The sequence below is a fragment of the Phaethon aethereus genome (genome assembly GCF_964289735.1).
Source record: "Phaethon aethereus genome assembly, chromosome: 3".
Classification (NCBI taxonomy): Eukaryota; Metazoa; Chordata; class Aves; order Phaethontiformes; family Phaethontidae; genus Phaethon; species Phaethon aethereus.
Window position 1 is genome coordinate 103,481,743 of NC_138576.1, and position 26,836 is coordinate 103,508,578.

At 36.3% G+C, this 26,836-nt stretch overlaps 1 protein-coding gene across 3 annotated transcripts in view; it reads left to right on the forward strand.

The window, feature by feature from the left end:
- Positions 1–3,000: 3,000 nt before the first annotated feature.
- The window catches only part of SYT14 (synaptotagmin 14), a gene marked incomplete at both ends in the record, with an annotated part of 60,091 nt that continues 36,255 nt past the window's right edge, over positions 3,001–26,836 (forward strand). The window contains 2 exons of one of the 3 annotated variants that reach the window (XM_081998059.1): positions 3,001–3,127; positions 11,696–11,914. In XM_081998059.1, the coding sequence (XP_081854185.1) occupies positions 3,016–3,127; positions 11,696–11,914 (331 nt within the window). Of the gene's footprint in view, positions 3,128–4,285; positions 5,223–11,695; positions 11,915–26,836 lie in introns of those variants that run through there. The other 2 variants (XM_081998058.1, XM_081998057.1) reach the window with 2 other exon arrangements.

Below are 26,836 nucleotides of genomic sequence, written 5' to 3' on the forward strand. Positions count from 1 at the left end.
TTATTGTGAATCCTAGAATGATTGGAATTCAATTCAATCTCCTGCTCAAAGTAGTGTTGACACTGAATTCAGGCAAAGTTGCTTAGGACAGCCTGCTCCAATAATAAAGCAATCATCCTCATAGATAAATTTCTGTGGTCCCACTACCTTTATCTGTTCAATCTTCCGAATCTGTCTTCTCTTTCTGCCTTTTCCCCACTTTCCAACTTGTTCTGTGTACTCCGTCCCAATGTTCCACCTTCTTTATAACTCATGTTTCCCATTTCCTCACTGGACATCATTAACTTGTGCCTAATTACCACCTTCCACTTCACTCTCACTTCTGTTGATCCCTGTGTCCTGGTGAATTGCAATTTCTTCTTCCTGCCTTTTCTGCCACTGCATCTGTGTTTGGTAGATGTTAGAACCGGAACTTATTGAAGAATGAAGATTTTCTGCTCTTGGCCCAGTCTCTAGTCTCATTTGGGTCAGCATCAATAGTTCCAAGAAAACTGAATGTTTTTCCAATAGCCCCAGACATTTTCAGTTACCCATATGCAGTCTTGGTGTGGGACGGAGCAAGCCTACTGCCAGCAGGACCTTGGGAGATTTCATCTGTTAAACTTTGAGGTAAAAAATGAATATACACAAACTGAGGCTTTCGACAAATCTCAGAGATTTCCCATATTTAGGAAGATTCCATGAAAATGGTAAATGGGTGCCTGACAAATGATAAATGAACATCTGACACACGCCAAATTTTCCTTGCTCTAAATCAGGGAATACCAGGTCTTTTAAAAAACATGAATTAGTCACCACTATAGCTGTCATTTTTTTTTTTTTTTTTCTTCAGCTCATTCTTGGTCATGGCTTAAGTATTTCTTTTGGAACTTAAAAACAAACAAAAACCTTTCAGTGTAAGGCAGAGTTGCCATAAACTTCAGCGATAACAAGTGATTTTAATTAAATTATGAGCAACTCCATACCGACTTCTAAAGGGAATATCAAGTAATCTTAGTAGGGTGTGCAGCCAAGGTGTTTTGTGAACAAAGGGATTTTTATTTCTATTTGTTCATGATAATGGAAAGATTTTTTAAAAAAAGTTTTAGCTTCCTTTCCTCTCTGATCCAGAATATAATTCCATTTTTCTCACCTTGTTGCTCTGCTTGATGCAGCAGGATGTCTCATCCTGAATGACTGATAGGGAGCTCTGTAACTCTGGGTCTTTGTATTTCTGTTGTGTTGTCTGAAATTGAAAATACCACGTGCCTGCTCCTCCCTGTTGCAGCTTGTTTTCTTCTGGCCCTATTAAGCAGTTATGCTGTGTTCTTGTATTTCTTATTCTTTCTTGGACTTCAGTGGGTTGGCAGGTGGAGGTCAGATTTTGAAGGTTTCCAATTATTTCTATTATTTACCTTTGGTTCTTCAGAAGACAGTGTTCCCAACTTGACTCAGTTGAGATTTGCTCATGTGTTTCCTAACCTTTCTGATATGATCTAATAAAACAAGAAAAAAATGTATTCAAGTTTGATATTGACTAAATAGAAGTTCTAGTCTAATTGGGGATTCTGCTTCACCGTTTTGGGACTTCTTTGGTTGCCAGTCTGGTATTTCTGTAGTAATTTCGTCAGGATGGGTGGTTTGAAGTTATCAGTAGGTTCCTTTTCATGTGAAAATTTTCAGGGTTCTAGGCACAGTGTTACATGACCTCTTCTGGTCAGAGGTAAAAAATGAAGCAACAATAGTTTTCAAAGTTTCAGATAGATGTGAATGTCCAGCTGAAAATAGAAGTGCAAATCTGACCAGTTTCTTTTAGTGCATTTCTTTTGATCTTTCTTTTCTGTTTTTAAAAACACACCTGTATAATTATTTAAGAACAGCACCACAAACACAAATGTTCCCTCTCATCCCACAATACAAGCTAAGGAGGTCGTGGAACTGTGTGTGTTTCTCAGTCAGCACTTTTACATAGATGTATGAGCCCAGATTTACAAAGGGCGTATGTAGACTCAGAGAATAATCTAATTTGGAAGGCTCCTGGGAAAGCAATTCACAGTTCAGCCCCCTGCTCAAAGCAGGGCTAACATTAAAGCTGGATTCTAGAATTGATCTAGGCAATCTGTTCCAGTGATTAACCCCTCTTACTCTGGAATTTTTTCCCCTCATCTCCAACTGGAGTTTTCCTTGTTGCTACTTGGGGCTGTTGTCCTTTTGTATTGCGTCTCTGAGAATGCAGAGTTTGTCACCAACTTTTCTTTAGTCCCACTCCTTTTTACATAGTGAAAGGTGTTGTCACACAGCATTATACTCCTAAAGTGAAGTGCCAAGGTCTTGGCAAACAGAATTCGTAAATCTGATAAATCTTCATAGATCTTATAGAAATAGAAAAAATTCAACCCCCAAGAATGCGATTTATGGTAGTGAGTAGAGGGACACTCTACAGCCAGGAGCTGAGTGTAACAGGGCTGACGGAGGCAATGGCCTCACCAGCAAGGGCTCAGTCCCCCCCCCAGCAGCACTGTCTCAGAGATGGCCCTGAGTCCAGATAGCCAAACCTCCAGCCCCTTTCAGGGGGCTAAGAGCTGTTAGCTTCCTTCTAGTACTCTTTCTCTTAGAAGTTCCATCAAAAATCATCATTCTTGGCATCTGCTGATAATCTCCCCATTTTCTGCAGACACCCTGTCTTGTTATGGGGTCCGGTACTCCAGCAGAACCTTTTGCTCACATCAGTCCTCCCTTAGATTAAGACCAAATGCTTTTCTGTTATTTGAAAAGATGATTGAAGAGGAAAAAAGAAAAAAAGATGAAATTTAACAGTATTAAACATTAACTCAAATTTAAATGGTATTTTTTCAGTTATATCTTGCATATATATTTGGAACTTCAGTAGTATTCATTAATGATCAATTCTGATAAATATTATAACTTTTGAGTTGAACTTTTACGAGACCTATTAAAATGTGTTTCTTTCTGTTTCTTTTAGTATCTCCTGAAGCAATTGGATTTCTGTCTGCTGTTGGTGTGTTCATTATCCTCATGTTGCTACTTTTCCTATATATTAATAAGAAGATGTGTTTTGAAAATGTTAGTGGTTTCCCAGATCTTGATTCAGGATACACTACAAGAAAGAATTCACAAGATAAACTTTGTAAGTACCTGAAATACAGTGTACTAAACTTAATTATAAGAATGCACATTTGTACAAGGGTATGTGGAAATACCCAAATAATCACTTGACTCAAGTGATGAAAACACACAATGTTGACTTTTCCCGTGACTGTGCAGTATGTGGAAACGAAGCAACCTTTGTATTCACAAGCCACAGAAATTCAACAGCTATATAACCAAAGAGTTTACATTTACTTATGGGAAGATATTTTTCTTGCGCTAAGAGAATACTTTTAAACGTATTTTAAATGTTCCATAATTGTGTATAGTTAAATCTTTTCAAGTAAATTTGTGAATGGGATTGTTGGGTTTTCACTTAGCCTATTAAAATCCTTCACTGACCTTTTGGAAGTCTTGCATTTACTCAACTGGAAAATAATTTTAAAGAAGTAAGATATTAGAAACTAAAGACATCTTACCTCTGATTTACAAATTATTTCTATACTTTTTTAACAGAACAAGGTCTTTAAGGATAATGTGAAATGAAAAAATTAGACCTTGAAAAATATATTGAGGGTTGATAAAATAACCCCTTTCTACTGTTGACCTGTGGAAATTGAATGGACTTTGTTAGCTGACTTGAGAGGAAGAGACAGGCACCAGAGAACAGAATGGGAAATTTGAGAGGCTTTTTTCCTTTCTATCTCTTTAAAAGGTGCAGCTAAATTTTTATTTTCAATTTTATTGGGGTGAAGGGGTTTCCATGATGCATGTTTTTGTGCAGCTATTATGTTAAAAGCTTATTTAGTGTGACATTGATGAAATGACATAATTTAAATGTCTCACAACTTCTTGTTTGCAGGTTAGGATAAAAAAAAATATTTCCACCTCACACAGTTGTCTTATTTTTGAAAAAAATTAATTTTATTATGGCTAGTTGATGCTGCAGTTGATGAAAGACTATGGTTTTTCTGGTTGATTGTGGCTTCATTTCAAGATATTTACTCAGCTGCTTTCTTACTATTTGCAATGCATATTGAATGGAAAGAGCAAAGCTGCAACTTCCCCTGGTAAAGGTATTGAGTTTGAGATAGCAAAAGCAAATAGCTCTGAAATTGAACTTTGAGAAATGAGTTGATCTGTTTGTGAAACGGGGAACCTTTCTGTATTAAAAGTTGTTGTTGAAAAGGTTGGACAAATGGCATTTTTCAGAAACCTTCATCAAAATCTGAGCCTTCCTTCAGTGTCTTCTCTGGTCGACACGCTTAGCAGTGCTGTGGATGATCTGACCAGTGTTGTTGGAGAAGTAGGCTACAGTGTAGCTGATTCAGTAACAGAACAAATAACAAGCATGATAAATGGCCTTCGTGGGGAAGATGAATGCTCCAAAATACAGAATGATAAACCTGTGCAAGGGAGGGAGGAACATACACCATCATTAACTCATTCTCAGGAAATTAATATGAAAGCTAAGAGAGGTATTGCAGAACATAAAGAGACTCAATATTCTAATTCATTAGATTTTGTAAAAAAAAACCCAAGTCAGGATGGAGTATCTGATCGTGTCGTGGACAAAAAACAGTGCCAGTTAAAAGGCAGAGATAGTAATAATCATTTAAGTGATGTGGAAGTACCTCAGGATTTGAAGAACGTAGGAGGACCTTTTAAAAGGGAGGGAGTAGGAGGAAATGAGTGTTTTGTAAATGATAAGTTCTTGAAGGATAGTAACCTGAAAAGTAATAAATTTACAACAGAGCAATCTATTGAGGAACAAGATAATTGCCTCTGTGCAGTATCAGATAATTCTAAGAATCCACGGTCACCTGGAGTTGATTTTAAGGATCCTGAGGAAGTGCACAATATGAAGGTTCCCCAAGATTTAGAAACAAAACTTGAAGGACAGAAGCAAAAATTAGCAGACTCGAGCTTGACAACAACACACAGTGACACTCCCAATTGCGTTAATGAATTCAAAGAAAAGAAATCTGAAGCTTTTTTTGACAGAAAAGGAAAATCTGTATCAAAGGATGAAGACAATGTGTCAACTGCAATTGCAAAAGTGGGTAAAAAGAAAAACTCTAAGAAATCAGAAAAGAATTCAAGAGAGCTGTGTAATGAGAAGACAGCACGAAAAGGTGAGGAGTCCATCAGCAAACTGCATTCTTCAACCTTTCCTGAAACTTATGATACTTCCTACTTTTTTCACCTAATTTACACATTTAATAATAGTGATTCCTCTGAATGAAAGTAGGTCTGTGTTGTCAGTGCTTCATTCTCTAATTATGTTGATATTTCTTGGGAGTCAATTACTTTTTAGACTACTACTTAAAGGAACTGATTAACAAATGCCTTTCCTATGTTTTAACTTTTCTTTTTCTGTAAAAAGTTTTTCTTACCTTCTCTGCAGTGCCTTGTGTGGTTTCTGTTGAAAATTATTAATTAATTAATACTGGAAATTAAGACATGTTCCGTGAAAGTGGTTTTTATTTTGTTTATTTTAAAAGCATTGCATAAAATGTGATAAGATGATAAAAGAAAAACAAATAACTTCTCTTACATTTACGTCATAGTAGATCTTCAGAATGTATTTCTGTAAAAGTAATTTAAAGACACAATACTCAGTGACAAGTGGCAATTAAGTGATTTTAAGTATAGACAGAACTGAATGAGGCTTATCTTAAAGAAAGTTGTAGTCTTACAAAGAAAACCTGTGTGTTGTTGATATGGATGCTGTGTGTGCCATCTTCAACATCCAATCTTAAACAATATGACAATGGGGTTGCAATAATAGGTTGTGAGTAAGAAGAAAAACCTTGCATTTTTACACAATTGTTTTGCAGGCTGTGTAGTGAATTTTTAGAAAGCAACACAGGCTTTTCTGGAGATGCTGTTTTCTGTAGAGAAATTAATGATTTCATAATAGAAATCAGTTGTTAGGGTTTTTTTTTTTTCAGTGTGTGTGTTTTCCCTTATCTGAAAATTTCGGTTATTCATTTTGTTGGTTTTGGTGTTTTTGTTTTTTAATTTTATTTAGGAGGTGGTTTCCATGTTTGTATGATAAACTATGATCTTATCTGCTATTTCTTCATGTAATACAATATTTCTATAGTCTCTATCAAAAATGGCATTATAGGTCCCATAATAAGCAAATCAGTAGCTTTCAATATGACCTGTGTTAAGCTAAATAAGGGAAAGTTTTAAATAAGAACATGAATTCTCTTAGGCAAGTTTCCAACAAACATAAAAATCAAAAGAGAAGTGGCAAGAAGAGGCATAAAACCCGGAAGATTTGTAATGTGCAGGAAGCTATTTTTTCCCAAGAAACTGAAACAATTTGTATGCTTAATATAAACAAATGTTTTCATGGATAGTTTGTGTTTTAACTGTAATGAGGTTTTAAAGTCCTCTGAAGAAGTCTTGTTTCATCACTTGTATAATAGTATACGTCCTCATTCTTCTTTTATGCTAGAGAAAAAATATCTGGTATCACTGAGAACATCTGGATGCTTACAAACATTAGTGCATTATGAGAGGCATAACTTTCATCACTTCTTTCAAACATGTTGCTACCATAGAATCGTAGTATCATAGCATCATGTAATCTTTGGGTTGGAAGGGACCTTTAAAGGTCATCTAGTCCAACCCTCCTACAATGAGCAGGGACATCTTCAACTAGACCACGTTGCTCTGAGCCCCGTGTAACCTGACCTGGAATGTTTCCAGCGATGGGGCATCTACCACCTCTCTGGGCAACCTGGGCCAGGGTTTCACTGCCCGCATTGCCAAAAATTTCTTCCTTATATCTAGCCTGAATCTACCCTCATTTAGTTTAATGCAATTACCCCTTGTCCTATCACTACAGGCCCTGCTAAAAAGTCTGTCCCCATCTTTCTTCTAAGCCCCCTTGAAGTATTGGAAGGCTGCAATAAGGTCTTCCTGGAGCATTCTCTTCTCCAGGCTAAAAAACCCCACTCTCACAGCCTTTCTTCATAGGAGACATGTTCTGTCCCTCTGATCATATTTGTGGCCCTCCTTTGGGCCCGCTTCAAAAGGTCTATGTCTTTCCTGTGCAGAGGGCTCCGGAGCTAGACGCAATACTCCAGGTGAGGTCTCACCAGAGTGGAGTAGAGGGACTAAGTCACCTCCCTCAACCTGCTGGCCACACTTCTTTGGATGCAGCCCAGGATACGGTTGGCCTTCTGAGCTGTGAGTGCCCATTGCCATCTTGTGTCCAGCTTTTCATCCACCAGTACCCCAAGTCCTTCCAGGCAGCACTGCTCTCAATCCCTTCATCCCCCAGCCTGTGTTGATACTGGGGGTTGCCCCAATCCAGGTGCAGGACCCTGTACTTGGCCTTGTTGAACCTCATGAGGTTCACAGGGGCCCATTCCTCGAGCTTGTCCAGGTCTCTCTGGATGGCATCCCATTCCTCAGGCATGTCAACTGCACCACTCAGCTTGGTGTCGTCTGCAAACTTGCTGAGAGTGCACTCAATCCCACTGTCTATGTCATTGATGAAGTTATTAAAGAACATTGGTCCCAATACGGACCCCTGAGGGACACCACTCATCACCGACCTCCATGTAGACATTGAGCCATTGACCACTGCCCTCTGGATGCGACCGTCCAACCAATTCCTCATCCACCAGTCCACCCATCAAATCCACCTCTCGCCAGTTTAGAGAGAAGGATGTTGTGGGGGACCGTGTCAAAGGCCTTACAGAAGTCCAGATAGATGACATCAGTCGCTCATCCCTTGTCCACTGATGTGGTCACACTCCACCACAGAAGGCCTCTAGGTTCATCAGGCAGGACTTGCCATTGGTGAAGCCATGCTGGCTGTCTCGAATCACCTCCCTGTCTTCCTTGTGCCTTAGTAGGATCTGTTCCATGATTTCCCCAGGCACAGAGGTGAGGCTGACAGGTCGGTGTTTTATACTATTCCATTCTTTATACTTTATGCAGACTGATTAATGAACCTGATTTCATATTTGTGAGTACATTTCTTGTAATGATAAATGATACATCTAATACTGAAGTCTGATGCTGTATGTTAGTCCTGGTATGCCCTGCTTTACTTATAGTTGTGGAAATCTGTAGAAGTTTCCTAGGTGGTAGGTTTCAACCTGTTGAGGGCCATATGAGATCCAAAATGTTACTCTGTATGAGCAAAGGCTCCTTTTTCTGGGCAGCCTCTTGCAGTGAACCTACTAGCCAGAATCTGTCTTGCTTTGTGTGATATTCTCAATAAGCGATCAGTGAAATTGAATTTGCTTCATAGCTATCCATACAATGGAAAGAACTGTGTCTGTCAGTCAGGAATTAAAACTGATAGTCTAGATTTGAAAGATCTAATTGCTTGTTAGCAGTCTTTTAAGGCACCAGTTTTCTTATAAATACTAAATTAAGATTACATACACATTGCATGTAGAGCTGGTAGCACCATCTGCAGTTAAGGTTTCCTGACATTTTCCATCTCAAGACCTTATTTTCATCTGCTTATAACTGTGTGCCAAATTTGGAATATTTGGGATGAAATTTGGCGTGCTTTCTGTCTGACATCTTTTTTTTAAGCTATATCTTAAAAGCTTTAGCTGTTTCCAGGAATAGAGTATAGGAAAAACATGCTGATTATCTGTGCAAAAAATAAGTAGATTTCACATCTGCTTCACTAAGATGTTTTGTCACGTTTGTATATTGGAGTATGTACTTGAAATGTGGGAGACTTTTCCCATGTCAGAGATGCCCATGTTCTTCTATGAAAAAACATGCAGAGTTTGACCAAATTGCAAATCTTTGGAAACTTTGCCTTTGAAAAGGCGTAATAAACACTTACAGTTTGCTGACCATCCCATTTGCACTCATATGCTTCATTGTAGGGGTTGAAGAACAGAGCAGGTCTTATTATGCTTTTGATACTTATGGTTACTGAGGGACACTGGAAGTTTGAACAGAAGAATTGAGAAGGAACATGACATGTGAGGAGAGAAACTTCTGAACAAATGTGACATGATGCAAGTGGTGGACTGGGATTTGAAGTAGGATGGGTGACAGCTGTGCAGAGAACTGATAATACTAGATGAAGCTGAAGAAACTAAGGGTGAAAGACCAAGGTTACATGAGTAGTTGGTTAGGTGCAAGTAAAGAGAATTTGGAATTGAACAGATAAAAAGAATAAAGAGGAAATCCCCATAAGCGATCAAAACCGGGTGCTTGGAGCAGGAACCTGGAGCATGTGGCTGGGACACAGGAACTTAGGATAAGATTCTAGTTGTATAAAGATGTCTGTCTACTTTGCAAAAGATGTCTGTCATGGTTTAACCCCAGCAGGCAACTAAGCATCACACAGCTGCTTGCTCACTCCCCCCATGGCGGGATAGGGGAGAGAATCAGAAAAGTAAAAGTGAGAAGACTCATGGGTTGAGATAAAAGACAGTTTAATAGGTAAAGCAAAAGCCACACATGCAAACAAAGCAAACCAAGGAATTCATTCACCACTTCCCATCAGCGGGCAGGTGTTCAGCCATCTCCAGGAAAGCAGGGCTCTGTCACACATAACTGTTACTTGGGAAGACAAATGCCATCACTCTGAACGTCCCCCCTTCCTTCTTCTTTCTCCCAGCTTTATACACTCAGTGTGACATCATATGGTATGGCATATCCCTTTGGCCAGTTGGGGTCAGCTGTCCCAGCTGTGTCCCCTCCCAACTTCTTGTGCACCCCCAGCCTGCTCACTGGTGGGGTAGTGTGAGAGGCAGAGAAGGCCTTGGCTCTGTGTAAGCACTGCTCAGCAATAACGAAAACATCTCTGCATTATCAACACTGTTTTCAGCACAAATCTACAATGTAACCCCATACCACCTACTTTGAAGAAAATTAACTCTCTCCCAGCCAAAACCAGCACAATGTCTTACCTAAAAAAAGTGTAGGCTTTTCTGTGCCAGGGAGTACCAGGGAGCAAAAGTGCAGAACTAGAGCTAGGACAGGAACTGAGAGGAGGATATAAAGGCAGGGAGGGGAGAAGCAGTTGAGCATGGCTGGATAGCATGTTAGACAATATTCCCTTGCAGAATCAGGAGCTGAAAAACAGCACTATGGGCATCTGAGAGTAATGGAAATTCATTGGCAAATCATATACCGTAGTGTCCTGGTTTCAGCCAGGATGGAGCTGGTTTTCTTCACAGAAGCTAGTGTGAGACTGAATTTCAGCCAGGATGGAGCTGGTTTTCTTCACAGAAGCTAGTGTGAGACTGTGTTTTGGATTTGGGATGAGGAACTGTTGATAATGTGCTGATGTTTTGGGTTGTTGCTGAGCCGTCAAGGACAGTCCAGCTTCTTGTGCTGGCCTGCCAGCAAGCAGGCTGGGGGTGCACGGGGAGCTGAGAGGGGACACAGCCGGGACAGCTGACCCAGACTGGCCAAAGAGATATTCCCTACCATCCGACGTCATGCCCAGTACATAAACTGGAGTTGGCCGGGGGGCGGAAATCGCTGCTCGGGGACGGGCTGTCGATCACGGGGTGGTGAGCAATTTCTGTATTGGGCCTCACGTGTTCTTGTACATTCCTTTGTTGGTATTATCATTATTGTTCCCTTCTTTCTTTTTGTCCTATTAAACCGTGTTTATCTCAACCCACGAGGTTTTTCCTAATTCTCTCCCCCGTCCCACTGTGGGAGGGGGAGTGAGTGAGCGGCTGTGTGGTGCTTAGTTGCCGGCTGGGGCTAAACCACGACACGTAGGCTTGCTCACAGAGTAGTAATGCTGACCTTTATTGCGTTTGCATGAACTCTTTTAATGCCTATTAGAGTTTGAGATTTACAGAACCTCTGTATGGCATGTTAAGTTTGGATAGAATCCATTTGAGGTTTGGAAAAGGGAGGAGGAAGCTTTCCTTTTACAGAAATAAAAATGTGGCTGAATCTTTGACTTGTGGGAGGAAGTCGTACTTGAGATGTAGTTGGAAAAAGTTGGCCACAGGAGTAGGCGTTATAGAGGACCTGATGTAAAAGAATTAACTAGATAGATACTTCTGTGCAGTTTTTGCTGTTAGCAGGTGTCTGCAGTGATAATATGCATTAAGTTCAGTTACTGAACAAGGGGCTATTTATTGTAAGTTAAATAAAATTGTGCATGCAAACATCTTTCACTATCATTTTCCCATTTTTTGTGTGAATTTAAGCACTACTGACAGAAATATCCTAAGATGATTTTGTTGTAGTCTTCTCTTTGTAAATCACTTTCATTTCAAATGTAATATTGCAGCAGTGTTGGATTTACTTTATATAAATTATTGTGCGCATTTTCTTACTTGACGAAGGATTTCAAGAACTTCAGTGTGTGCTGCCTTACATAAGTGGATCCATTTTCTGTTGAATGAGTTTTAGAATGTTTTTGGGGGCTTAATGATCTTTCAGTTTTTCTAGAAAATAAAAGCTTTCACCAATTACAAAATCACATAATACTTAAAATTACAACAAGATTATATTTTTAAAATATTACAGACATTTTAATTGAAATAGCTTAAATATCTTCAATTATAACCTCTTATGGTTATTTCTTGTATTCTATTTTGAGTTGTAGTCGATTTGCTTTATTTTATTCAAACAGACAACTCTTATATGAGTAAAGACCAGCATGGTTCATCATCTGAGAGTGAAGATGAAGCACTGGGTAAATATCATGAGGCCTTGTCTAGAACCCAGAGTTCCAGGCTGCCAGTGGTGGATGGCAGACAACAAAAAAACTATATATGGGAAACCAGACAAAAATATAGTCCCCTGTCTGCAGAATATGATGGATACAGTAGTGAAGCCTCAATAGATGAAGGTAAGAGTGATTTAAAAGCATTCCTTTTATTCCAAATTTCAGAATTATGTTCTGGATAAGTAAGTCCTAGATGAGGACACCTGGACTTATAAATAGTCAATGTCTTCAAGAAATATCCAGATATCTTTTATATTTGTGCATGCTCAAAAAAAAAAAAAAGGCACGGACTTGTGCGCATTCTTCCGGAAATACTGCAAATGGTATAATACTGTGTTATATTAAGTTTCATACAATTTTATCATTAGTCTTTTCATTTGGGGGGGAATTTAAACTGTTTTAATTTAGGAAGGAAATGTGGCAACTCTTGATGAATTCTGTGGTGTTATAAACACAAAGAAGACCTGTTCTTCCTCTATTGATAAGCTGTCGTAACAGCAAAGTAAATGGAATTGGTTATTAGTTTTGGTGCATATGATCATTGCAGTGTGCATTACTGGAATGTTCTTTCTTGTCTTACAATCACAGAAAGAAATTATTACAAAGGTTAGATTAATACAGTTTTTCCATGGCGTTAAATGTTGGATGTAAACAATTGATGTTTTCTTTTGTGGTATGTATTTCTTGATTTTAAGTTAGGGTGACAACCTGACATAGAGGCTGAGAATTCTGCTGTCAATATTTTGTCAATATGCTTTTAGTGCTCGAATATAGCTGTATGTGAGAACTGTGTCTATAGCCATTTTCTAGCATGAAAAGTGAGCTCTGGTTGAAGTTACATAAAAGTCAGATTCTAATATAGATGCTGTGCTATGTAAGGTATTTATTGGTCTCCCTTTAATAAACGCAAAGGTTTTTTAGATATTGGTATTTTCTAATAAAAAGTGGATATATATAATTAAAAGATACCTATCCTTAAATGTTCCATACAGTCCAGAAGTGCTTGAAAAAATTAAAATTTTCTATGTGACATAATTCAATTATATAAAAGTCTGTTTGCCACTGGAATTTGAAATTAGTGCATGCTCATTCATGATTCCAATTTAAGATGCAAAGGACATGAAAGTCATAATTGAAGGAAGTTGCAGAGTAGGAGCATTCTCTTCTGATCATCAGAAAATTTTGTTCTTTCCTTTGCTGTTAAACTGTAGGAAGGCTGGGATTCTGAGTTCCAGCAAATAGGGAAGGAGATGCAGAGGTGATGTCAGGTGGTAAGAACCGATCCTTGGACACTGTGATGGAAAAGGACAACAAGGAAGAGGGATAGTGAAAGAAAGCATCATGTTTGGTTTTTAGATCTACCAAGATCTGTCAACAGCATTGGTGGGGGGAATATGAAAGATAAGGTAGTAATTTTTTGTATGGCTTATATCACTATTGGGAAATAACGGTGGTGTATATTAACAGGATATGGAAACTCAATTGTATTTGTTAGCAAATAATACCAGATAAAAATTATACAAGATGACTACTTTCAGATGCCAGAAAAATGTTTTTGTCTCCTCTTAAACAATTGAGGCTGGTTGTTGAAATAGTCATAGAATAATTCATGTTGGAAGGAACATGTGACATTCCTCTTTCTATTTCACAGTTGTTCAAATTTTTTTTATCCAACCTAGTTCATCATCTCAGTGAAAAGTTCTCATTTCATCTGAGCTTTTCGCTTTGGCCCTAGAAGACTTAAGCTCCAAAGGCATTGTGCTAGCCAGTTTTAGTTGGGTTTTTTTGTTTGTTTTAATAATTTTCTGCCTTATCATCCTCTCAGACCATCAAAATTCAGTCACTGACTTTTATCCTCTTCGGGAGAATGTGGACTCCAGTCTGGAAATCTATGTCATGCTTAGAATTTAAGACAAAAGAACCCTCTTGGCAAGTTCAAGTGTTGCATCAGGAAAGTTACAATTGTTCTACCCCCTCCTACTCTTTTCGTTTTTTCTTCTGTTGCTAAAGATATCTGTCACCAGCTGCTATGCCTTCTCAATGCTCTTTCAATTCAGGAAGCTGGCTGGATATAAAACCTATTTATATATATGCACATACATATACTCTAAAATTAGTATGCAAATTTAATTAATTTATGATAATGAAAGAACATTCAGGGTTTGGAAAAAAATTTAAAGCAAAAAATATCAAAACATTTTAACATAGAAAATTCTTAACCACATACTTCTACTTACAAAAAGCTTTAATACTGTCAGTATTTTGCTTTTGCTGCTGCTTGTGAGAGCATTCTCTTCCCACATGTTACAAGGAGTGGAAAATCAGCAATGTTATTTATTTGATGGCCTGCAATCATTCTACAGTTCTCTGCAAAATGCTTGCAAATTAGAGTGATGATTTTGTCTCATTTTTGTAATCCATTAAACTCAACAAAATTATGTTCAATAGTAATAAAAAGAGTTTTGTGGTATTGGACATGGCAACAGGTTAGCAACCTAATATTTTTCACTTTTCAGTGACCTGAAGTGGCACACTAGAATAATTAGTGTTAGTACTTTTTATGTTCTTCCCAAGTTATTTCAAACATAAAGAACCTTTGCACAATGATAAAAGTGTGTTAAAATAGAGAAGACAGAGCACACCTCATATGTTATGATCATTACAGAGGGAAAGCTGCCCAACCTGGAACTTTGATGAAAAGAGAAGGTGGAAACCTCATGAAGAAAGCCTGCAGTCAAAAATAAATGAGAGACTGGCTGTCACTAGTAAACAGTTCATATGTGTTCAGAGAAACAGTTCACTGAACAGATGATGTTAAAAATCTCTGATTCCAAGTGGAGAACATCAACATTCTAGTGTTCCAGTGTAATTTTTAAAAATTCAAAGCTTTACTGTTCCTTAAACTTGCAAAATAAATCTGTAGAAGACTTGATGCCATAGGAATCCTGAAATTTTTCATGAAATAGTTATTTTTTATGACTGTTGAATTATTTTAATTAGAAGTATAAAGTCAAATGATTTCTTGATTCTTTGTAGTGGAGGGGGAGCAAGCAGTGTGTTCCTATGTACTTTATTTAATATGAGATGCAATTGTCAATATGTTTGACTTTGTGTGCTTCTGTTTCCTCATATGTACTTTATCCTTTCTACTGCTAGGACTTAAACATTTCAGCTATACTTCCAGCTTAAGGCACCAATCAGTCCATATGTTGAGCAGGGCTTGATAATGTTACAGTGAAGTAACAGAGGCAAGAATTCATTTTTGTCTCATCTCTGTTTCCCCCTGCTCATTGCTAGTATGTCAGCCTCTGATGATATCATTAAAAATTCCATCAGAGGTAGAGTAATATGAGCAATGAAAATGATATTCCATTTTCAGAAAATTCTGTGTTATTTTCTCTTCAGCAGTTAATCTCTATCACATGTTGTATCTTGCAACGGTTTGCTGTCTGTTTTCAAAGGAGTCAAACAGTTTTACTAACAACTGTTTACTCTGCACTTTAATCTTCACTTTTAAAATTTGTTTGTTTAGACACGTCTGTACATAACAGTGCACACACAAAATTTCACAGTGAGACAAAAATATAATCTTGTCTTTATTGATACACCTTGTAACCTTTGCTTGCATTGCTGCAAACATGTATAATATTAATGTTTGCATTGCTGAGACCATCAAAATCTCTGATCATATTATTTTAAGGTTCACTTATTATTAATTACATAATTATTTTATTACATCTATTTTCTGGTTGCATGCCTCCAAAAATGTTTTATTCTGAAGCCTGAAAATGTGTGTGGCATGTTTTCACATTGTCCTCTAGATGGCCATATTAATCTTTCTCTTCAGCTTATTTATATAGAACTGATGTGGCATTTTGTGTAATGTTTTTAATAGTTAAATGAAGAAAGCTCTATATTTTTTGGGTTTTGTTGGTGTATTTTGACGATGGAATGTTCTGGTAGTTCATTCTAGGAAATTTAGGGTTTTAAATTTTGGGTCACAAATATCTGCTTATGACCAGTGTCTGATCCACTTTATATATTTGTATAGCACATTTAATGCACTTAGATTGTGATGAGTCATAATATATCTTTTAAATGGGAAAAAAAAATATTGTGCTTAGGTGCAAGTATTTCTACACACTCCGAGCTATGGTAAATATATAACTTTTGCAGTGAGCTCTTCATGGACAGGCTTAATTCCAGAGTATTTCTAAATGAAAATATAGTTCATCAGAAAATAAAGATGATGACAAATGTCATCATCAAAAGTAAAATGGTACAGAATGGCGAAGTAAATGGTAGAGATGACAGAGTAAAATGGTACAGAAGATAGGTTTACACCTGAAATTTCCAACTCTTGCACAAATGATTCATAACTGTTAACCACAGAAAAGAGAAACCTGTATAACTACAGTATTTCTTGATATCTGTGTGTGGAGTTAACACAGGCTCTGTGCTTAGGCCCAGAGTTCTAGGGTCAGCTCGAAGTTTGAAATCTTATTTTTGCCAATTATGTTCTTTGTGTTCTTTCTCATGTTACCCAGTAAAGTATGGATACTTACTGAAGTGACTCTTTTGCCTTTTCCCGATATGATACATATCCTGATATAAATTCCTTTTAATTTTTTCTAATGTGCATCCTACTTCTTGTATTATTCGCTACCATTTCAAGTGCTCTTATTATCCTGTTGAATATGTAGAATTGCCTTTACGTGCTCTAATTATTTGTAATATTCTGGAAGAAGGGATTAATACAGGCTGTGATATTACACATCTGTTTAAGAAAATAAGAACAAAAATAAGGAAAAAAAACCCGCACACAAAAAAAAAGCAAAAATAACACCATAAGATATTTCTGCTCACAATGAATTTAGAAGCTGAAATAGTGATCTAAATAAGGAAGTGTACAAACTTTAAATTTAAAATTGACACTATTCTTTTGTACTTTGGTAATTGGGATTATTTTTTAGTATCTATTTTGATTGTGATCTTAAGTGGACCGTGCTTTCTTAATAACTTCAATTTCAAAAAAAAATGTACAATATGATATTATACTAGTCTCTTTGTCTCCAGTAGTGGCTACTTCCTGAACTTCAAAGACTCAAGCATTATACAGGCAAGCTGTTGTGTCTTTGTTATCTCTGTAAGTTTCATAGGCAAGTACAATATATTTTCTTTAAGGAAGCAGTCCCCTAAATTCCTAAAAACAGAAGTTTTTAAACTTAGAAATGTTAGGGTAAATATATTGAATTTAGCATTTTGCAGGCAGATGTCAAAAGCTGTAGTTTCTTCTTTGCTTTTTGAAATCAAGATTCTCTGAATCCCTTGAGATGAGAAAGTTAGAAGAGGGAAGGGGGAAGAAAACATTCTGTTTTTTTATAGTTAATTTGTGATGTTCTTAAAACATGTCTTGCCCAAATCCAAAACAGCTGTGCAAAATTCCAGATCAGCAAGGGGAATTGATCCCAATTCTGAGGCAAAGTAAGTGACATCATGATGGAAAAAGTAGTAAGCTCACTTGCTTCCTTGGCATACTTAGATGTACTTTATTTTGCTGTAGTTTACCAGCTCATTACAACCACAGGTTCCATCTCCAGACTGTTTTAAAGTCTTTTTCTAACTTTTCAATTGATAAAGCCCCATGGCTGAAGACATGTTTGTTCAGAAGCTCTATTTCTGAGATTGGCCCAAGTACCTTACATTTCACAAGGTTTTTTGGAAACATATGGAAGCACTAAAAGACTGCAGTGAGAAAACATAAGTTCTTTTAAATGAGAATCTGCTGCTCTAGCAGGCATATGCTACTGGATTTTTTCCATCTTTTCCATATTGTGAAGGTAGAGTATGATGTTATTTTTGTAGTTTATCTTCTCCCCTTTGGTTCTTCTCTAGGCTTTCGGCACTTTATGTTGATGTGTCTGTTGGACATATGTTTGCCTTGCTCCTCGGTGTCAATCTTTGCATGTGAAGGTGACTGTTCTGCTGGAGTCTCTTGGATCTGATTCTTTATGCAGTTTTTTGCCTTTTCTTTCTCTCTTGTTAGTTTCTATGTCTTAGGAGAAGTCTCTTCACTGAACTGCTTGGAGTACAGAGATTTTATGTCAGTGTCTTCCCAACATAAATACCAAAAGCTGTTTCATAAACATCTCAAAACTGGTATACAGGTGAATTCTCCCCAGTTTCTTAAAGCAACCTGGGGGAGTTTTCCTCAGTAAATACCTTCTGTAAAGCAGGATTCTGTTTCTTCAGACTTGTCAAGCGAAGGTGAAAGCCACTGGACAGGCTGAGAGAGGAAGAATGGATCCCTCAGTGAATCCCTTGATTCATTGACACGTTTTCCAGTTTAGTTTCGATCACTATTCTTTTAAGTGAGTTCAGTTGCAAGCCAAGTGTGGATGAAGACTTACTGTTTCAAAATTATGGAGTGAGGACCTCCGTATGGTTGTATCGTGTTCAGCAAATTAAGGCCATAAGGTTCTCTCAGAATTGGTCCATCTCTGCATTTCAGATGCTAAGAATTGCAGGCAAAGAAGATGGCTTATGTGGAGTAAGAACTATGAACTCTACTCAGACTGGAAGACTGAAAGCTCAGTTGAAGTCTAGATCATAACTTAAATAGTTTTTTATTTTCTTTTTCCTCTTATCCTTTAAAGAAATTAATTAGAAGTAAAATGGAAAGAGTAGATAGGAAGAAGGTGGCCACCCATTTTTCTCTGCCATGTCTTTATCAGATTACCTGTGAGATTTCTCTAGTATAATACCTATTGGAGTAAAATACTCTTTTTGGCCTGCAGCTTTGGATAGACCTAGTACTTCAAATAGTACACTCATCAAGATACTTTGAAAGGGTCTGCAGTAAAAACCACTTAAGACAAGTCTTAAGTAATCTTCAGAACAGTATTTCCCAAATGTTTCAGAGTGTATTTTGAAGGCTGAGTCATGTTACAGCTGTGAGATATTCCAGATATTCATACATGTATCTCAGCTGATAGTACTTGTGTACTATCAATTGATAACATTCTTGATGCACTTTTTAGAGATTTTTGGGAGAGAAAAAGGGGATTTTTTAATTACAATATTTATTTAGTTGATCCCGCTTCCTTATGCTTGTTTTCTATTATGTGGACATCTACCCTTGACACTTCTTATTTTAAGAGTGATTTAAAACCTTCATGTTGTAACAGGAGAAAGTGCAACAATGCAATACTAATTATGCAAAGTTCTGATCCCTAATTATGTGTGTCTGCCTCCCACTTATTGGTAAATTAGAGTCTTCATTGGCTTCAAGCCCTTAAGAACTGGAGAAAGAAAATTTCTTGTGGTTTTGAAGCCCATGGGAAGTGTGGCAGTTCAATCCGTATCTATACCAAGACAGTGTTTTGGGGATAGTTTTTTGTAGTACAAAAGATACTTTTGTAATTCAAGGATCTGCAGTGTACCGTCCAGAGCTAACCTGATTTGGCTTGCTTTATACTTAATTGCTCTGACGCTGCTTTGGGGTTTTTTTACGAGTTTCAACGTATTTTCCTAGTGCGTTATGATAGTTTTCTATTACTCTTCTGTAATAGTAGAAGACAGTAAATTCTGTTAAGTATTTGAAATGATGATGCATGTTTCCCAAAAATATAGTCAACTGAGCTTTGCAGAGACTTTGGTGATTTAAAGATTAACTTTTACTCTGAATTTAATTCAGTTTTACAGAATGTAGATCTTTTTTATTTCCTAAGAAAGTGTTTCCCTTTGTCTTTTGAAAGGTTCATGGTAGTAAGGAACGTTTCATGTAAGTAATTCATGTATTAGCTATGATCATGTTGTGGTTATGGTTCTTATCCTGCATGAACAGCAGACAAGCATAGTGTTTACAGACTCTGGAGATCAGGAATGGAGAGAATTCACAGATAAGGGTAGAAAGTACATGTGTTAATATTATTCTCGTAATTTTCTTGAGGAATATTACAGAGGTGGCAAACTGTAAACATGGGACTTAAATGCAAAGGATATCTGTGTCTGGGTTTAAACAGTTTGGAAGAGTATGGAGTTACACTGAGAAATTTTGAGTTGAAAAGCCAGAGAGACAATGTCAAAGTTGTTCACAGTAAGTATCTTGTCAACCAAAGGAGGCACGTGAAAGTGCTCGATAGAATGAATTTGAGTAATTCTGAAATCCTGGTTTTACCCCATGATTAACAGCAGAGGCACTGGAAAAAGATGTTGTTAAAGCATGCATGTCATCTACTGCTGAGAGAAGAAAAATAGTGACAAAACTCAAAAATCAGTGATAGTAAGATTTTTAACAGGAAAATTCCTTTTCCAGCTAGACCTCTAAAGAGGAGAAAAAATGTCCTCCAATGGAAAAGGGCTTTTTTTCCTGATGTGCACAAGTGAGCAAAGCAATCTCACAAATTAGGTTCCTCCTGCCAGCATTCTGAAGTCTTTGAATAAATACCCTTTGCATTGATGTGAAGGCTTTGAAGAAAGTCACCCTTAGCAATGTGATGTCTCTGAAGCGATGTAAATCATACATTAATAATTACAAGAAAGTTTCCATTTTATTGTAAACTTACTATTTTAATATGTCTGTTGTCCATTTGAATCTGGAATTTATGAAAGGATCAAGATCTGTCATTAACTGGGAAAAGTTCACATACATATTTGTGGCTGAAATAGTTCCTTGTGGCATTGTATTTGATATAGATATTCTACATTAATAAAATGTAGAACTGATTTGTGATGTAATCACAAGTAGTAGTACTATATCAGCAGAAAAGATCACTTCCTTGATGAACCCAGTACTTTTGCTGATTCTGGGTATTTCTTTGATCTTTATGCATGTATATCGTATGAGACATGTCTTGTTGCAAAAGACTCCTGCAGAATAGACAAAAGATGGTACAGTTTTCATTAATCGTAACCCTAATTGAAGAGAACCCATGGTTCTATTGTGAAACAAGTGACTAAGAAACAGGATTGAACAGTAGACTGGAAATCTCAGTGTAGATATTTATTAGGTCCATTGGAAAAAGGAATTTTACCCTGCATACGCCTGGTACTCTACTTAACCTGCTGAGAATAGTCATTCTACTTGGTCAGCAGAATGGAGCAGTACTTGTTACATAAATATGAGAACTAAAAACAATATTACAACTTTACATAAGAATATTACAAAAGAACAGTTTATCAGTTCTTCCTCCATAATGCCTGTGGATAAATGGATCATTCTTCTTACCTTTAAAGGCTAAAATCAAAAGATTTTTAACTCTAGTCTGAGAGTAATGCTTGCCTCCCAATTGTGCTTTTTTCCCCCTAGGTTAAAGACCAGTTACCACTGGGACTGTTTTTTATAATGTGTTTTAGCTGTCTCTGGTAAAGGAAAAACAATGGGTTATTTTAGTAACTGAACTCTTTCTGTTTTGTTATCTAGTCAGTGTAGATAATTTTTCATATGCATAGGTATTAACAATATATATTATTATATTAATAATTATTAATATTATTATTAATAATATATATTATAGTATTAATACATATAATATAATGCTATAACTATTATAAGCATTACATGCTGTGACTATTATAAGTATTCTCTTGAATTATTCAATTAATATTTTGTCCTGATACAAGATGAACAATGTTACCATTTTTACCTAATAACATGTATTTTATTGTTCGGATGACTACTGTCATAGCTACTTTAATTTTGTATATTATTTATTGGGACTGTGTCATATCTGAGTAAACAACACGAAATTGTGTCTGTAGTTTCTCTGGAAGCAAACATCTGCCTTTTTTCTTGTTAAAATAAGCTCTTACATGCTACTTAACACTTTTGTTTTACAAAGTTACCCTAACTTTTAGGAATTATTGGAATATTTTCCTTGGGGAAATGGGAAAGCATGATATGTTATATTATACAACTTGAAGTCCTTTTTTTTGTTTCATCTTCTTTTGTGTTTGGTTTTTTTTTTTTAATTGGGGGGCAGGGGATTGGTTGCAATTACTTTTCCTCAGCTCTATTTACAAGCAAGCTGGAAATAGACCCTTAGCTAGTGTAATTGCCATGCTTCTGGTCATTTCAGTGTGGCTGAAGGTTATCTGAGAATCATGGTCTTATGAAAGCACATAGGAGAACTCAAAGGGAGAATTATTTTATTATGGAAATTCTGATTCTGTTCCTTAGAGGGAAGTTAGAAGACATGCTTAACTGGGTATAAGATTTTCTGTGTGGAATCACCTATGCCCAATTCAAGACCACTTAATATTCTGCCAGCATGTGTTTTTATTACTATAATTGTACATTTTGCTTAAAAAAAAAAAACAAAACAAACCCAGCTCTCTTACTTGAAACATTTATGCTCAGTCTTGTTGAACCATTCCAAATGTTTTCCTTAAAAGTGTGTTATTTAAAAATTTTCAGGTTTTGTGGTTTTCTATTTGTTTTAATTTTTAAAGAAAATTTATGACATTCCTTTGCAAATATATCAATTTGTCAGAGAAAGGTTAAAAATTAGATACATTTTATTCATGTTAAAGTCACACCCAGCTTATTTAAAGGCAGCATTGACTTAGAGTTGCAAGCCTGAGGATATTGATTTGAATTATGCATGACTGTCTGGTATGCAGTTCCATTAGCCTGCTGGATGGATAATGTAAACATGTTCAGAATTTTAAGTATCCTATATGAGCGGCAGGTTAAAAATAGAGCTGATAAGAGCATGTGTATCTGAAAAATCCAAATCGTGGAGAGTAAAACTACAAAAGGTTCATCTCTTCAAGAGGCTGACTTCAGGTGTGATTTTCTTTTCTTTGACAATGTTCAGCCTGAACAAATACAGCTTATGTATATGACTTGAACAGGTAACATGATTGCTGTTGTTTACTGCAAAGAGTTGACATCTGTACCAGAAAACACACTCATAACCGAAAGGTCAGGGCCGACTCTGCATCTTTTGGCAAAGAAGAGGGGCAAGCATCTGTTCTTGTTTAAATTGCTGAAGATTAACAGTAGTGATTAGACTCATTTCATCATATCTTCAAGGAATCTTGTTTAGAATGTTACTTGATTTTGCTCAAACTTCCTGTGGCTTCCCATATCTCATAGTTCCTGTTTTTGTTATATCTGATCTGTCTGGTTATCCCTGTATTTTAGCAAACTGTAGTTTGGTAGTACGTGAAATGACTTTTGAATCTTTGTTTTTAAATCCTCAGCACTAAAACCACTGCATTAATAAGATTTAAAACAGATAGTATCTCTTTAGAATTTTGTCGTAAGTTTCTGTGAATTTTAATAGTAAAAAGACAACTCTGAAATGAAAAGTACAATGCCATGTATGTTACATTTTATTAAGTTTTTTTTCTACTTCAAAGTGTTTCTGTTGCATATGTAGCATTTGTGGCAATTTGATGAGTTGAGTGAAAATCAAAAAAAACCGTTGCACTTATTTTCAAGATCTGATGGATACAAACCAGAAAACTAGTCTTAATTTTGCATTAATTTATAACCACCTTTTCAAAACTATTTTGCTTGGAGTACTTCGTATTTGGTTATGTTAAATTCTGCACATAATGCCAGAATGGAATTATTTTTAGATTAACAAGGGAGAATAATAATAATGTATTTTCCCCAAACTTTACAGTGTTTATTTGCTTATGTCTTAGTATAGAAATAATCACGTGAAAATTTGCAAGTATATGTATGACTTAAGCTCTTCTTGAAGTTGTTTGTACTGCTCTGATAGATTGTTTTGTTTTGTTTTTTCTTTCTTTTCCTGTCAAACCTTGGTTCATGAATTGTATGTCCATACAAAATTTGGCCAATAGATTACTCTTGATGTTAAAGATATTTTGAATCAATGGTCATTTTGTCTTATATCTGAGGAGTAATTTATCTGTTAAGTGACTAGCATCTAATGCGGTCCTTCAGAGAAACACATCATGCTGTTTGATAATGGCTGTTACCTTTGACTGTTTTCAGAGCATAATTCCTTTTCCTGGCAATGAGAACCACTGCTTTGAGTCATCAGCTTTTCCTGGTGCCATTTTCTTCCCGTTAACAAGAAGGAGCTTTAAAAGAAGAAAATATTTGGAAATAAAAATATTAGTTGTCATTAGTGTTCAAGGCAATCTGTTGGCCTCAGAGGTATAAGCAGCAACAGTGGCCATATCCAGACAACCCTGGGATTCTGCAAATGAAGAACCCTTTTTATGAAGGATGGTAACAATGGTAGTTATTTCTTAAAAAATCCTAGTTTGCACTTTATTTCTACTTAGAGAGGAATGGAGGATCTCTTGTGTGCTTTTGTGCACAGTGCAGATAATCCAGGAGAGTATTATACAGAGGAGATAGATATATATTTATATATAGCATGTGTAAAGGGGAATGCAATGGCAGGAGTACACAGCCATTGTGTAAATATCTCCACTGTTCCAGATGCTAACATTTTTGTGAGTGGTTCCAACATTAAATTACATAACTGGTAGTATTTTGATAATACAGATGACTTACCATAAATACCACAATGTAACAGTCAATTTTGAGTACCTTTTCATTGTTCCCTAGCTTCCAATTACTTCTAAATTTTCAGGGGAAAAAAAAGGTAAGGTTTAATGATAGTTGAATGTTCACAGTAAAAGCTTTATGTGGATGTTTTTTGGCCCCAAAAGAGAATATCGTAGCCTGAGACAGATCAAAGTTAAATTTAAAAGTTAAAAGACATCTGTCTTAGGAAACTGTGCAAATGTAAGGCTAACCTACAGTGACGCTTAGAAAAATGAGAACATTTAATATGTTTTTAACTCGTATGTGCTTGTGGAAAACTTACCAGAATGATAGAGTTATTTCATAATGTTAATACAAACAAGAGTAAGGGTCTGGTTTTTATGCTTCAGCGTCTCTGGCTCAGATATTATGCTTCAGAATCTCTGTATTTTAAAGCAAGGCTGAGCTTGTGGGTATGAACAAGTCAGGTAATTTTTTTTTGTCAAATGTTTTGCTGTAATACTTAGAGAAGTTTAGATAACTGAGGAAAGAGTACACGAAGAGCATTTGCCTAGCCATTCTTCTCTGTCTCTCTAGCTCTTAGTTGCCTTTGTGGCACTCCTTTATGTAGCTGATGTCTTTCCATAGATTTAATAGAGTGAAAGCTGGGAGGTGATTCTGAATGAATCTATATCGAGTTCATATTATAATAATTTATTTTTCCTTCTGGTTATTCGCCTTCTCATACATTAATTCAGATTATGTTAGTATCAGCACTTGGTTTTTGAATTCTGTGTAAATTTTGCTGTCTGGGAGAGAGTGTTTTGTTTTTAAGAAGAGGTCAGATTACTGAAACATAGTGGGAAAATTGATTTACTAACTGCTCTCTTCCTCACTGATTAGTACAAATTATTCCCAGCTTATTGGAATGCAGTTTGCATTTGAAAATGCCCATAATACATAGGTATAAAGAGGCCTAACAATTTCTGTTTAAGGGATTTTTATTTACTCTAGTTTATGCGTAATCTCAGAGTTGCATACAATGTTTCTGCAACTCCTTTCTGAAATGCTTGCTGAAAATTTGCTGTTTTACATCTTCAGTAGATACATTGATCTAGAAACACTTAAACTCTGTCAACTCAAAATAAACCGCAAACTCAGAATGATTCAGTGAACTTCCATTTTCATTTTGACACTGTTTCAGGATTGATCAGATTAAATTATTTTATGTCTGCACCTTTTTTCATTTTGTTTTCTTTGAGAAAAAGTACTAGATTTTAGATAGAAAAGAACCTGCTTGTTTGTTTCATTACAAATGTTAGTGTATAGCATACCTCAATTTTTATTTTTTTGGTGGGGCGGGGAAAGAGAAACAATTTCCAAGAGGTTAGATATTCATTCTGTATAGATGGCTCAGATTCCTACTGTGTCAGTTTTCTGGTGTTTGATAAGGCACACAAAGCAGTTGTGGGAGAAAGCATATCACTTGTATCCATGGTAACTCGAAAGATACTTTGGAACTCAAAGGGATAGAATAAGCCAGAGTAATAGGTCTCATTATAAGGGCAAAATACATAAAAGGTTCAGGCATATGCTTTTAATTAATTGCCAAAAATAGCTGGAATCAGAGACAATGCAATGAAACAATAATTCTTAGCGTCAGAAATGGGCAACATTTGAAATCTAAAGATGTGCTCAACTGAAAGGCTTTTATCTTACCATCTTATGGGTATTCGGTCCATGAATACTAATAGATTTGCTATGGTTTCTTAATCATGCTTAAGACATGAGAGCACACACTGATGAAAACAAGTCTCATATGACTACAAGTTTCAGAAGTTCCATAGTGATGTTAATTCTCATGGCTGTGATGCAGTTTCTTATGAATAGCATGGGCAAAGCAATCTCTTCTGTTTTACAGGTGCACTGCTGGAAAAATAAATGTAATGAGTGCTTCTATGTAGGGATAACAAAAAAATTATTGAAAATGCAGATTAGTTTGCTATCGAAGATACAGTATTTTTCAGAATAAGTCACTTAAATTATTTTTAAAATAGGGAGGTAAGCAATGGGGGAAAGTGTGAAAATGTTAATATGAAACTTGAATGGATGCAGTAGAATTGAATCCTGGAGAACGAAAATAAAACGATGTATGAAGAACAAGTTATAGGATATTTGAATAACCATTTTAATAGAAATATTATAATACAGTGAATAATATTAAAGTTTTCGATTTGAACAGCAGTGTTTGTGAGGAATCCATCTTGTATTGCAGTGCAATTCTCCACATTATTTCCTCTGTTGCTATAGAAACTAATTCTAGTGCAGCTGTGATCGCTTATCAAAATTCTAATGTTTCAATACCCATTTCTTATTTTGAGTTATTTAAATAGCCTTGTCTTACTTTGAATCATGCACATTTCATCGCTGCTGGATTGTTGGCTGGTCAAAATGTTAATGCAAAGTGATAGCAAATGCTGGTTTTTGTTTTATTGTTTTGGGTTTTTTTCTGCTAAGCTATCATACTTCAAGTTTGAATAACAGGCAAATTAAGGCTTTTTCACTTG